Here is a 15,078-nt window from a genome sequence, read left to right on the forward strand (position 1 = left end):
TAATGATCTCAAGGCAGCTGGGACCACAGTCACCAAGAAAACTATTGGTAACACCATAATGGATCAAATCCTGCAGCACCACAAGGCCCCCTGCTCAAGAAGAACATGAAAGGCCCGTCTGAAGTTTGACAATGAACATCTGGATGATTCAGAGAAGGCTTGGGAGAAGATGATGTAGTCAGATGAGACCAACATTGAGATCTTTGGCATCAACTCGACCCGCTGTGTTTGGAGGAGAAATGCTGACTATAACCCCAGAATAGTTTAGTTTAGTTTTTTTTTTAAGATTTTTTTTTCGAACGTGTAAAACCAAAGAAAATACAAATGAAACAAAATATGATACAGACATGACACAGTACTATACAAATGAATGCAATAACAAAACGAAATATTTAATTAATAATCTGTAGTATCATTGTCTGATATCAATAAACAACAAAGCTTTAGCTAATTACACGTCCGAAAAGGGGTCGGAAGAAGTTTACACTTATTTAATCCGACCCCTTCTTTTTACATCTTATTATGTTAACATACAATATCAATGTATACTTTAACCTTGAATAATTCATATAATCATTCATATAATATATACAGGCAAGTTAGGAGAATGGTCTCTATATATATATACATACATACATACATACATATATATATATATATACACATATGTACATACACAAATTCATACAAACACAAATTCATAAATAGAATACAAAACAAGAATATAAACAGTTAGAATACCATCCCCACCGTCAGCATGGAGGTGGAAACATTGTGCTTTGGGGGTGTTTCTCTGCTAAGGGGACAGGACCACTTCCCTGCATCGAGGAGAGGATGGACGGGGCCATGTACCGTAAAATCTTGGCCGATAGCCTCCTTCCCTCAGCCAGGACTCTGTAATGGGTCATGGAGCGGTCTTCCAGCAGGACAATGACCCTGAACACAGAGCCGGCCCGACCCATTAAGCGACATAAGCGGCAGCTTAGGGCCCCGCAGCCACTAAGGGGCCCCCTAGCAACAACAAAACAAATCTCAGTACAGCGTCGCCATGATAAGTATGTTTAATTAATTGTGTTAATATGCCTAGATTGCCTACTCTCAAAGTCATGTATTATAATATTGAGTCAATAATATAATACATTAACCGTGCTTTACCTGAACCTCATCATGACACTAGAGAGGACGGCAGCTGAAATGGTGGCATAGTTGCCACTGCTTTACGTGTCGACAGCATGTTTGAACGTATTTGCAGCAGTAAATGTGGCTGTTTGGCTCTGGTTCTTCTGAATGATATTCCTATTGACAGCTAGTTTCTATGTGAACATTATGAGATGGACAGCCAGAGAGAATAAATGAAAAACAGTTATGAAATACTATATGACAAAACAAGATGTGATTTGTAAAATATCCATAAAGAAAAATCTGCTTACAGTTTCATCTGGGTGTTGAGAGATGTATCCATAGATCTCTTCATGTTGCTCTCAAAGTGCACCAGATTGATGCTTTTAACTTCAATATTTAAAAAAAAAAATCTTCCCGGGGGACCATGCCACCGGACCCCCCTAGAGGAGGTGAGGACCCCCTTAGAGGAGGTGAGGACCCCCCTAGAGGATGTTAGGTCCACGGTGTTTACATGCTTATTTATACAATATGTGTGCTTATTCTAACATCATAAGACAAAAGTTGGTTCCGTGTTGTGTGTAGTGAGAACGCGCTAGAGTGAGGGGGGCCCCCAAGCCAAAGCTCGCTTAGGGCCCCCAAAAGTCTAGGGCCGGCCCTGCCTGAACATACGGCCAAGGCAACACAGGAGTGGCTAAAGAAGAAGCACATTTATGTGAGGGAGGGGCCAAGCCAGTCTCCAGACCTTAATCCCATAGAAAATCTGTGGAGGGAGCTGAAGCTTCCAGAGGCCAAGCATCAGCCTCAAAACCTGAAGGATTTGGAGAGCATCTTCAGAGAGGAGTGGACCACAATCCTTCCTGAGATGTGCACAGACCTGGAGACCAACTACAAGAAGCGTCTGACCTCTGTGTCCAACAAGGGTTTCTCCACCAAGTACTAACACATGCAAGGGGATCAAATACTTATTTCCCACAGTTAAATGCAGATACATTTTTATCTTTTATATAATGTCAATTTCTGGATTTTCTTTTTGATATTCTTACCCTCATTGTTAAAATAAACCTACAATTATAGAATGTCAATTTCTTGGTGGGCAAACTTCAGAGGTGGGGACTCGAGTCACATGAATTGACTCGAGTCGCATATTTTTTGACTTGAGACTTGATTGACTAACATTGATAAAAGACTTGACTTGACTTTGACTTGGTATTCATGACTTGAGACTTGACTTAAGCTTGAGACAGATGACTTGAAAGGACTTGACTGTTTGTTTTTGTAGTGAGATATTACGTTTAGTTTTTTCGAAAAACGTGATTGGGTGATTATAGCGCCATGCGCGCAAACCTGGCAACCCACTAGAAAGCAGGAGTGTCAGTTAACATGGCAGCGGCTAGCTTTACTCCAAAAATAGTCAAGTTTGGATTCAAGGATTATTTTGTCGATGACGCTAATAAGAAGAAAACAGCGGTATGCAGGGTCTGCAGCATAAAGATCAGGCGACCACCACAACATCCAACTTCATTCGTCACTACAAAAAAAACAGTTCCACCTGGAGTAAATTCACAAGCTACCCTGCAGTATACAAAGTCATTCAAACTAGCTGCACCTTTACCAGCTTTGATATGTTTATGCTAATATTTTTCTACTTTTACTTGAGTAACATTTTGAATGCAAGACTTTTACCGGTAACAGAGTATTCTTACACTCTGGTACTTCTACTAAGTACAATATCTGAGTACTTCTCCCACCTCTGATTCTAAGTCTATATCTCAGTTTGAGTTGTCTTTTGAGTATATAAATACAGCTTAAGTGAAGAGAACGACATATTTGACATTTCAGACGAGGTCACTGAGGTAAGCACACACACATTTGACTGCACAAAAAACATATGCATTTAATCATAGCCCCATACTTCTCCCTCTCTCCCTCTCTCTCTTCCATCCACACACACACACACACACACACACACACACACACACACACACATCACACACACACAAATCCGCTCCTTTTTGAAGACACTCGTAACTCTTTAAGAGGAAGATCACACTCAGTGTGCAGCCAAAAACACACATTCCTGTTTCCTCCATCCTACTCTCGCAAATAAAATTGTCAGATTTTCATTATTTAAGTAAAACAGTTAATAATATAATAATATTCAAATATGCAAATACAATGTGGGAACAGCTGGAGGGGTTTAAGGTCAGGGGCTTATTCTACAGAGGTCACATGCTGTAACCCGATCTGGGATTGGAGGAAGGGCGGAAAAAGGTTTCAAGTCAAGGTTGTATAGTACTACTAACTGCATTTATATACAGCGTATCTCTCAGTCACACGTTTACATCAAACTGTGTTAATACTCTATTGTGAGCATCTCCTACAACCCTGCTGCTAGTGCTGGGCAGTATACCGCTTCATACCAAATACCGTCAACTTTATACCGTATGATATACATTTTTCATATACCGCAATGCCGTTGAAAAAGTGGCGAAGGGCGCTCTTTCACTGCTGCAGCGATGAAATGCATGCTGGGTACAGCACCAAGCGTAGCAGCAGTAGCATAACATGTGAAGCTGAATGTAAAGATGGACACTGCATAACAGGAGACTGGAGATGGAAACACAAGAAGAACTGAGGAGAGGAGCTGTCTGGAGTCGTCTGGAGGTTTTCTGGATTCCAAAAATCTGACGTAGACCAAATTGCACCAATTATTGCAAATGCCGTTGAACTGAAATAGTTGTGCGAGGAGGTAACACAAGTCATTTACTCCACCACCTCAACAGAAGGCACTTATTGGAGTACAAAGAATGTACCCCCTCCTCACTTCTGTCAAGCGACTTTGTTACCCACTTTGAAAAAAAGGTTGATGATATTCGCTCTTCTTTTTCTGACTCCCCTTTACTCACCGCTGGGTCACCAGACCCTCCTTCCACCAACACACTGACCTCCTTTTCCCCTCTCTCTCCAAGTGAGGTTCTTACCCTCATTACCTCTGCCCACCTACCACCAGTCCTCTGGACCCTATCCCTTCAAACCTCCTTCAGACTATCGCTCCTGATATTCTACCGTTTCTCACCCATTTCATCAACACTTCTCTAACTTCTGGTCACTTTCCAAACAGTCTCAAGGAGGCAAGAGTAAACCCTCTCCTAAAGAAACCCACTCTCAACCCGTCTGATGTTATAAACTACAGGCCTGTCTCTCTCCTCCCGTTCCTGTCTAAATCACTTGAACGCGCTGTCTTTAAACAACTCTCCTGTTATCTCCATCAGAATAACCTTCTGGATCCGCACCAGTCTGGTTTCAAGGCAGGTCACTCCACAGAAACTGCTCTCATTGCGGTCACGGAGGAACTGCACACTGCCAAAACTGCATCCCTCTCCTCTGTCATCATCCTGTTGGACCTGTCTGCTGCATTCGACACGGTGAATCATCAGATCCTCCTTCGCACTCTCCAAGAACTTGGAGTTTCAGGCTCTGCACTTTCCCTCCTCACCTCATACCTGAAAGACCGTACCTACAGGGTGACTTGGAGAGGGTCTGAGTCCCACCCTTGTCAATTAACTACAGGGGTCCCTCAGGGCTCTGTTCTTGGTCCCCTCCTCTTCTCCCTGTACACAAACTCACTCGGATCAGTCATTAGCCCGCATGGTTTTTCTTACCACTGCTACGCTGACGACACCCAATTAATTCTGTCCTTTCCCCGCTCAGAGACCCAGGTCGTCGCACGCATCTCTGCTTGTCTAGCTGACATCTCTCAGTGGATGTCTGCTCATCACCTCAAGCTCAACCTTGACAAGACTGAGCTGCTCTTCCTTCCGGGAAAAGATTGTCCCACTCTTGACCTAACAATCAACATCGGCACCTCAGTTGTTTCCCCGACTCAGACTGCAAGGATCTGGGTGTGACCCTAGATAACAACCTGTCCTTCACTGCAAACATAGCTGCTACAACCCACTGCTGCAGATACACGCTTTACAACATCAGGAAGATACGTCCCCAGCTGACCCAGAAAGCGACGCAGGTTCTGGTCCAGGCTCTCGTCATCTCACGCCTAGACTACTGCAACTCCCTCCTGGCTGGTCTACCTGCATGTGCCATCCGACCTCTGCAGCTCACCCAGAATGCAGCGGCTCGTCTGGTCTTCAACCTTCCTAAATTTTCCTCCGCTCCCTTCACTGGCTTCCGGTAACTGCTAGAATCCACTTCAAGACACTGGTACTTGCTTACCATGCTGCGAATGGATCTGGCCCTTCGTACATCCAGGACATGGTTAAACTGTACACCCCAGCGCGTGCACTACGCTCTGCATCAGCCAAACGACTCGCTGCGCTCTTGCTGCGAGGGGGACCCAAATTCCCATCGGCAAAAACACGTGGGTTTGCTGTCCTGGCTCCAAGATGGTGGAATGAGCTCCCCATTGACATCAGGACAGCAGATAGCTTGCACATCTTCCGGCGCAGACTAAAAACTCATCTCTTTCGACTCCACTTCGAGCGATAGAACTATTAACAAAGCACTTATATACTAATAAAGGACTGGCTTACCTAAAGCCAGTTGAGTAGCACTTGAAATGTTTGGCTCTATGAAACCTGATGTACTTATATGATTCTGTTTTCTTCAAGGTTGTGTCTTCCTGGTCGAATGTACTTATTGTAAGTCGCTTTGGATAAAAGCGTCAGCTAAATGCAATGTAATGTAATGTAATGTAATGCAATGTAATGTAATGTAATGTAATGAAGATACGATCTGCTTCAACGAGCATCTCTGGGGAAATGTCTGAAGTAAAGTCAAGCATCGCTTGAAGACACATTTGTTCGAGGCACTGCCCATGATAGGAAAAGCAAAGGATGGATTGAGATCACAAACACCATAAAATGATATGGTTCAAATTGCACCTTCGACACGTTTAATATTAGTATTAGTTTTTTTTAATAGAGAATAGTAATCAATTGTTGCTCCCACTTTGATGCAGTGTAGCATAGTTAATGCACTAGTTGCCCAAAAAGTATTGTAAGCATCTGTATGTATGTACAGGTATTGTTTACGGGGGGAGGCTTAATGCAGCAGTGGTTTTATTAAATCAGAAAAAGTGTCCCCACCACTTTTTCTAACAGAGGGATGCCGATGTACTTCTGTTTTTCTGTCACTCACTTAGCAAGTCAGTGATCAATAAACAGAATTCAACCACACACACACTCAACTATCCTATAATCTCCACGTGGGGCTGAGCCATCAGTTATTGGAGTCTGAACGCTCGTGTAACTTTACCTTTCGATAGTTTGAATGTTTGCTTAGGTGCAGGGTGACTGAGACGAGGCACAGATCTAATATTGACAACCAGGTCTTTCACTGTACTGAGGTCAGAATAGTACTATCCTGAGGAACGAAAGATATCCCTGCAACACAATTCATTGACGTCTTTGATACAACCCCAACACTGTAACCTGTTAGCTCATCTTTTGTGTTTAACTGTTTCAATTCAGGCATATATTAAACATTGCTCCCTGTTAAATATGTAAAAACAGAAATGTAAAAATTGGTTGTGGTTTATGGGAAATGTATGGGCTGGAACTATGTATTTTCACTTGATGAAAAACAGTTTATTCCTAATAAATAGTTCTGGCACTTGGTGGAACGTGTCGAAGACTGGCTGGTTTGATCATTGATCGGGTTGGGAAGAGATTCAGATGTCCAGGACATTTACTTGTATCACTCTGCTGGTCCGATGTTGGGTCCACATCTTCGCAGCGCCACAGAAAATAGTGTTCCATTAGCTAAGCTGCTGGTGGGCTGCATTTCCAATGACTTTCTAAATGTACTACCTTGTCAATGACTTCACCTATGCTGTTTCAGATCAGTGGAAATGTAGCCTACCATATGTATAAATATGGAGGATGTACTTATAATTGTACAATCAGCCTGATCAATACACTCACACACTGTACATTGGTGCCGCTCACAGAAATGTGCCAACCCAAGGATGTATATCTGCTGCACATAAGGTCAGTACCCTGAAAGTGTCATGAGTAAAATACGTGTGTGTATGTGAGTCTTTTTCAGTAGTGAAGATGTATCCTCCAGAAAACCTACTTCTTTGATCTCTATTTATTCCCCCTCAATTATGTGCTCTGTCAGCACAAACTACTGAATGCACCTGAAAGCACACACATGGTTTGACACGCATGGAAAATAATTGAAAACCCTACCTCGTAAGCATTCTTGATATTGAGCGGCTGTCCGGTGGCGGCTACATGTCCCACAATGCCCTTGTTCCACTCCAGCCGGATGCAGCTGCTGGAGGACTCCTCCAGCGTGGACCCCTCTGCCACATCGAACAGACGGCTGACCAGGAACTTCCTGTTGGAACTGTCCTCGCCCACCTGGGACCAGAAACAGAAAGACTCATCAAAACTAGGAAATATATTATTGTGCTCCTTTGTATTTGCTAACACTCCAAACACAGCAAGGAAGCAAACAAAGACTCTTAATAACAAGATAACAAGTTGATATGGGTTATAGTAATATTCACAACAACACATCTTATGAGAGTGTGTCAGCAAGAATTCCATTCCCCCTGTACAGGAAAAAGACAATGTAAAAGTAAACAATATACAGTATATATATATATACCGCTTTATAATTATTATTTTTACTCGCTGCTAGCTCTTAGTTAGGTTATTTAACTACTGTAACACAATCTGTAAAACACTGTGCAATCACTACTGTTATCTGGCTGCTATCACATTTTTTCTACATGCATTACATTACATTTAGCTGACGCTTTTATCCAAAGCGACTTACAATAAGTGCGTTCGACCAAGAAGACATAACCTTGAAGAAAACAGAATCATAAAGTACATCAGGCTTCATAGAGCAAAAACATTTCAAGTGCTACTCAACTGGCTTAAGATAAGCCAGTCCTTTATTAGTATATAAGTGCTTTGTTAATAGTTCTATCGCTGTGGAGTCGAAAGAGATGAGTTTTCAGTCTCCCCCGGAAGGTGTGTAAGCTATCTGCTGTCCTGATGTCAATGGGGAGCTCATTCCACCATCTTGGAGCCAGGATAGCAAACCCACGTGTTTGACTCTTATTTTATTTGACTTTTTTTTTTAAATATTGTTACTGTACTTATTGTTATCCACCTGTCATCAATATACTTTTGTAAATTGTACTTTGTGTAATCTCTAATATGTTATGCAGGCCTCTTAACAATGTCCATTTCTGTGGGATTAATAAAGACATTAAGATTCTGATACAGTAAATTAGAGCTGAACAAGTCAACACCTCTATGTTCAAAATGGATCAAATTAAAACTGTGTGTAATATAAAGGTCGCTCACAGGGAGAAATCCTGTGAGTCTGCACGTCATGTAAAATATGCACAAAGGCAAAACAATAGCTGGCATGATAGAGTGGACCTTCAATGACAGAATAACACCTACATTGTATGGTGAAAGACTTTTATAGAATAACTGGAGCTTTGCACATCAGCAGTTTGAGCGAAAGCTGAGATGTGAGCATGTTGGTGAGTGTAAGCACTTTTTAAGAGATGTTTCACAGCACACACATCCTGTAGAGGCCTGTCTCATTCCCCCTGCTCCGGCTGATCACAGTGCTCTAGGTTAGGGGTGTCCAAACTGCTGCCTGGGGGCAAATTGTGGCCCGTGGTCCATTTTTAATTGGCCTGCAGCAAATTCTTAAAGTATAATGGAACATGGCCCAAACCTGAAACTAGTGCTTGTCTTATATTGTACTTCTTGAATAGTGTTCATGCATTCATATGCCAGCCCTTTGTATATTTGTCTGTATGTGGCTCTCAGTGAAAAAAGTTTGGACCCCCCTGCTGCTGCAGTTAGATAACAGTTAGAAAATAGTAGTTTGTGTTCCTACCAGAAACAGGGAGTAGCGGTCTGCAGCGATCAGCTCGTTGATGTGGAGGAAGATCTTGTGACAGAGTGCTGTCACGTCCAGATGACTGGACACGTCCATCACCAGCTCCAGCAGCCTGGCGCAGCGGTCACTTCCTGCCCCGCTGCCCCCCCCACCGATACCCCCCTCGCCCATCACAGAGCCGCGCAGAGGGACCGTCTCGGCATCACTCAGGAACGTCAGAGAGCCCTCTGCGTCTTTCACCACGATGGGTCTGAGCGGGCGGTCAAACTCTGATGCTGATATCTTGCGGGTGGGGGTGCCAGGGGCCGGGCTGGGGATGGGGATGGGGGACGGGCAGCGGCTGTCCTGGAGTGTAGTTGGGAGGATGGTGGAGGCAGAGGGGGGGCCGGAGTGCTGCTGTGGAGGATTCTCTTTGCAGGAAGACTGCTGGATGGAGTGAACTCGCTCAGAGAACCAGGCGTTCACCATCTCCCTGCAGCACAGGACACACACTGAGACTGAGACAAACATCTGGATCTGACAGAGGATAGTACCACCTAAAACATGAGATACGACTAACAGTATATTATTTAACACTTGAACTCCATTACATAACAACTATTTACACCAACATACACAAACATTGTAATTCCTGACAGTTGGAACATAGAACACATTAAAGGTGGGGTAGGTAATTCACTTCAGAAACACTTGTTATATTCCATGGAATGCTCTTAACACCCCGATAGCAATGAATATATTAAATGCTTTGACAATAAATACATAAAAAAAGGTCATCTCTGGAAGCCGTGGCGCTGTAAAAAGCACGACCGATCTGAGCCGGCCCGGCTAAAGTAACTGGATGGCCTACCTGCCTGTCAGCCTTCCATCTGTGCACAAACTTATCTCGTGCCCTCCTTTATCATGTGCGTGTTCGTGTGTGTTGGAGGAGGGGCTCTGTGAGGAAGTCTGAAGGAAGGGGCAGATTTTTTTCGGCTGCGTACTTTCAAATTCTAGCGCACTCGAGCTGGTTTCTCCATTCTTACCTACCCTACCTTTAAACGTATGACTAAATACACAATCAGAATACTCATCCCACAGAGGGGAGAAGTTAAGATAGATACAAAAAATAAAACACTGTTAGATAAAGGTCGTGCACATAATATTTAAAATGAAAAATTACAAGTAACATTCGTAAAAAAAATCCAATAATAGAACACACACTGGTTGACAGGTAGACTATTGTTATAGTTTAAAGTTACTCCTGAAATCCCACAAATTCACCAAAACAAAAGAGACATCTATCCAGTGTGTTGATCTTTTATGGTGCAATTTGCACAGAAAAGGCAAACAAAGAGAAAAAAATAATTACAACTAATTACAAGATGATGTAATTTAAAAAATGACCTCATACTGGTCAAAAACAATGTAGAAACGTGATGAAAACATGACATTTATGTTTGCTGGTGTATGACCATGTAAGGTGGGTAATAAGCATTAGCTCGCCACATAGAGTTCAAATGATATTTGTTCTGCTTTATTAATGCTCTGAATGCCACATATATTGAACCTTCAAATGTAGCTTTAGACCAAAGATAAACCCATTGTTAGCTAAGTAAAACAAATAAAGCAGGGTTAGGAAACGTTTTGAAAATGCTTACAAAATAAAATGTGCCATGATTTAAATAAAAATGGCCCTGATTGCTGGAGAGGAAGGTAAATACTTTGATGGGCTCATCCATCAACATCTTCCTTCCCTTCCACATATTTGTGTTTTGCCCTGCTGGTTCTGAACATTGTAGAATATGCATCCAAACATTGGACAAATGACCAGAGGGAGTTTTAATTCAATGAAACTTTGTGTCAGCAGGAACAGAGAATGCAGACACTGATGAAGCCATATTGATGTTAATAAATAAAGTGAACAATGATAATACAAGTGAATAAAGAGCACAATCTAGATCATGTGATGACACTGAGGTGTCTAATGCGGTGTGTGTGTGTGTGTGTGTGTGTGTGTGTGTGTGTGTGTGTGTGTGTGTGTGTGTGTGTGTGTGTGTGTGTGTGTGTGTGTGTGTGTGTGAAGAGTAAATTGGGTGTGATTAGTGAGAAGCTCTCTAATCAGCCGACACCTTGTCTTATCGACTTGGAGAACACACACACACACACACACACACACACACACACACACACAAACACACACACACACACACACACACACACACGCACACACACATTTTAAAGCTTGCTCTTCTGTATTTGGCATGCGTCCGGCCGTTAAATCCACCCTGATATGTTGGCCCGGAGCCAGGCAAATAAAACGCTGTGGCAAAAGAGCTGTGATCTGCCTGTCAGGGCCATCAGGCGGAATCCTCCTTACTCCCCCCCATCCTTATGTATCCAGGGGGGGGGGGGGGGGGGGGGGGGGGGGGGGGGGTGAATCAATACTTCTCTAAGAAATGCTTCTCAACCAGAACAACTGATGCATAGAAACGAAATGCACTGACACACTTTTTTGTGTTTCTTTTAATGCGGTCAGGAAGAGCGGTGGAGGAAACATGTCCTCTTACAATGCTCTTTATGGCAATGTATTTGGGGATGGAGATGGGACTGAGGTAATGTGTGTTGCTAAACTAAGTGAAGTTGCCATGGCAGTTAAAGTGGATAAATGGGTCTGAAGGAGTATGTCACTCAAACAAACACAGAGCTAATGTGTCCTGATGAAGAGCTGCCAGGAAGATGATATGCCAAGATATGACTGCTGCAAAAAAATGCCTAACACTGCTGCTGCTGCCAGAGCAAGACTGCTTTGGAATCTTTGTTTGCGTAGAAATTAAACGGCTCCTTTGCACTGAACCACGCTCTCTGAGGTCTAATTGGGGAGGCTGAAACTGAGTGATTTAAATTAAGACACAGGCACCATGAGGAAGGATTGTATAATTATCACCAAGGATCTAACCAACAGTGCACACTGAGAATTGAACAGAATCCCTGGCAGCAGTATAGGTTAATGATTTAAGAGCGCTGGGCAGATCTCACAGCTCTCACTGATTGTGAAGTGGATGATGAGATAAATAACGGAGCTGGGAGAGAGAGGCCATGTTTATCAGAGAGCATTACAGGAGCTCTACAAGAGACAAGGATCAGAGTGTACCTGAACGCAGCACATGATTGTTGGATATGAGCAGGTTTTAGAGCCTTCCTGACTATAAAGGAGAGTTCAAATAAAGAGTTTAAGATTAACTACCAGAGGAGATGAAATGTTTCACTGGAAAAAATGCTGTTCCAAAAACAAGTATAACAATTGTGAAAACACTGTGTTTTTGCTTGTAATAAGGAAAATAAGTAAGAAGGGGATATTTAGAACATACATTTTGTATTTTGAACTATATTTACCAGAATCAGGAAATGCCGCAAATGCTCAAATATGTTCTGTTTTCTGATATTATTGGGTGATTTTCCAATAAAAATGTGAAAATGGTTTAATCTGAGATACAGCTTTGAGTCTTTGACTCAGATACTTTAGATGCAGTGTCTAACATCAAGACCCTACATCACTGCTTGTTACTTCCTATGTTTCTAGGTCTTATATCCAGTGTAAAGACATATTCTGACTTGATATTACACAAAAGTACTCGGCAATACTTCGAATCTTTGTCGTTCCTGATTGGCTATGGGGCTGGGCACCAAAAGCAAACTGATGGTGGCTGTTTTTCTGCAAAGATGTTCACGAGTAAGCGCTCTCTCTTACGCACAGAAACTAAATACACCAGGTTTAAGGTCCCACCACCCCCCTTTACCTTGACGCCTTCCTGATAAAGTAGGAGTGAGAGAACTCCAGGTGGTCGTCCAGCCACGCTTCCATCCTCTCGCTTTCCGGGGAGCAGCAGTCCTCCATGGCGCAAACGCGACCGCAGAGTGCCGCTGAGAGCTCCGGTTACCGGCTACATCTACACACGGGAGACCCGGTACCGAATAACAGGGGGAAAGCTGCTCACAGAGAGAGAGCTGCTCCGTGCCGGGGAGTGTACGCGCTCCGGTCATACAGCGGGACTGTACGCGCAGGGAGGAGAGAGAGAGAGAGAGAGAGCACACCCCCTGTCTTTCACCTTTATCATAAAGAGTGCTGCAAATACACCATACACACGACGCACACCTACTGTACAACATTCTGATTCTTACCTCTATAACAAAAGATACACATATTTATAATCGTTATATTGTCGACCTTCTCTTACAACTTATTTCCTTATGTTGTTAATGTTCGCAATCGCACCACCAGTCACCAAAGCTAATTCCTTGTAGCCTATGTGTAAAGGTACCTGGCAATAAACTCCATTCTGATTTAATGTGGGCCTACTTTAGTGTCATATATTATTACATTTGTGGAGCATAGTCAAGCAGATATAGGAAGAAATAATGATGATTATTGACCGATTCACACTTTTATTTATTAAAAGCATTGAACTGCCGGCATATTTTTATTTGATCTTATTTTATTTTATTTTAATTATTATTAGCCCATGTGTACTATCTGTGTTTCTGTCTTATTCTGTTGCTGCTATAACACCTGATCAATCAAGGTCCATCTGATCTCATTTTATAAAGGGTTACTCCACTTATAAGTGCACATACTTTAGTGTAATCTCAGACGGTCAGCAAAAGATTGTTAAAATCAAGACATCCTGGCTTTATGTGTGTCAGACTGGAAATACATTGGATCATACATTTCCCATAATGCAGCATCACAATGTATCTTTGTTGGACTTGTTGTGGTAAATACCTTAGCTTTAGGCATAGACTGTATATATAAAGGTTTTAGGCCACCGCTCATGTGAAAGCTGTTTTTATCCGTGAAATTAGTGGAGTGCCCCTTTACAGAAAATATTCAGTGTAATTGTACATTTACGTTCACATGAAGGGCTCCATCCAATTGTTTACATTGTGATATAAGTTATGGCGGTAAAGAGGGTAGGATGTAGCTTTATATATCATCAAATTCCTGTCGCGATGCTTTTATTCCTTCCCTTCGTAAAAGAACAGCCTACTTAAGGACCAAATAAAATAACCATTAGCCATCTCTGGGAACATATTGTGAGAGGTTTAGGAGGAGGATCCCACACGGTTATAACATGACATTCCAGGAAAAAAATCTATTTTGGGGTGGAAGATAAACAGAATGTTAGTATCATGGTTCATCTTATATTTTAATAAAACAATGCATTAATACCATATCATCTTCTATAGAAGCATCTAAGGGAAATATTAGTTTCCGGGAATGTTTACAGAACTTGGTTACGCTCCAACATTCCAGGAAAGTCAGAGGGAATAATTAAACAAAGCATAATATTTCTAATGAAACAAAGTAGAGCATTTCTGGAACCCTGGTGTGATATACAGGAAATGACACAGACGTTGAGGAAGGCTATGCAAATATCTTCTGTATCAAAAATCTCAACAGTGAATATAAAGGGCATCCACACACCCCATGATCAACATCAGGGCTGGTACGTTTAGAGTTTTTTACCTTGGCTTTTTACACCATGATTCACATTTATCATCCCCAGGGAATAAGCCACACATTTAATTCATTTCTGTTCATGCTTGGTTTACACAATAATCCTTTAGAGAGTTTTTAGCCACATCTACAGTAAATAAATTCCTCAGAAAGCTAGTTCATTTTTCACACTCAAACAAAAAAAGCAAATATAAACTGAGAGAAATGTGTTGTCAGGATTTTTGAGACAACTTTTGGGAAAAACACTGAAGACTTTAATATCGGTACACATAATCAACTTTTAAACCTTCAACAACAGACACGGGTTGTATTCAAGGGGGATGTAATTGAGGTAATTAAAACAATTCCTTTATGAGAGCAAACCCACCACAAGTCAATCCTTTATTAATTTATCTTGACCTTATTTAGCTGGTACACCGTAATGAAATAATACCATAAATCCCAGCAGTAATTAACTGTTCGATGACTGTGAATCACAGCTGGAAGAGTGCAGATTTGTATTGATGAAGTGTAATGGCTTTCACTCTGTGTCTGCTCTCCAGTGTCCCCCCGCTGGTGTTACC

At 42.2% G+C, this 15,078-nt stretch overlaps 1 protein-coding gene across 1 annotated transcript in view; it reads right to left on the reverse strand.

The window, feature by feature from the left end:
* Positions 1 to 14,219, reverse strand: part of pde5ab (phosphodiesterase 5A, cGMP-specific, b) — a 59,420-nt gene extending 45,201 nt beyond the window's left edge. The window contains exons 1-3 of the mRNA XM_034217854.1: positions 12,798 to 14,219; positions 9,016 to 9,490; positions 7,332 to 7,505 (exon numbers count right to left, since the gene is read on the reverse strand). Coding sequence (XP_034073745.1) covers positions 7,332 to 7,505; positions 9,016 to 9,490; positions 12,798 to 12,895 — 747 coding nt within the window. The 5' untranslated portion in view covers positions 12,896 to 14,219. The remainder of the gene's footprint in view (positions 1 to 7,331; positions 7,506 to 9,015; positions 9,491 to 12,797) is intronic.
* Between the last annotated feature and the right edge of the window lie 859 nt (positions 14,220 to 15,078).

The sequence above is a fragment of the Gymnodraco acuticeps genome, unplaced genomic scaffold (genome assembly GCF_902827175.1).
Source record: "Gymnodraco acuticeps unplaced genomic scaffold, fGymAcu1.1, whole genome shotgun sequence".
In the NCBI taxonomy this organism is placed as follows: Eukaryota; Metazoa; Chordata; class Actinopteri; order Perciformes; family Bathydraconidae; genus Gymnodraco; species Gymnodraco acuticeps.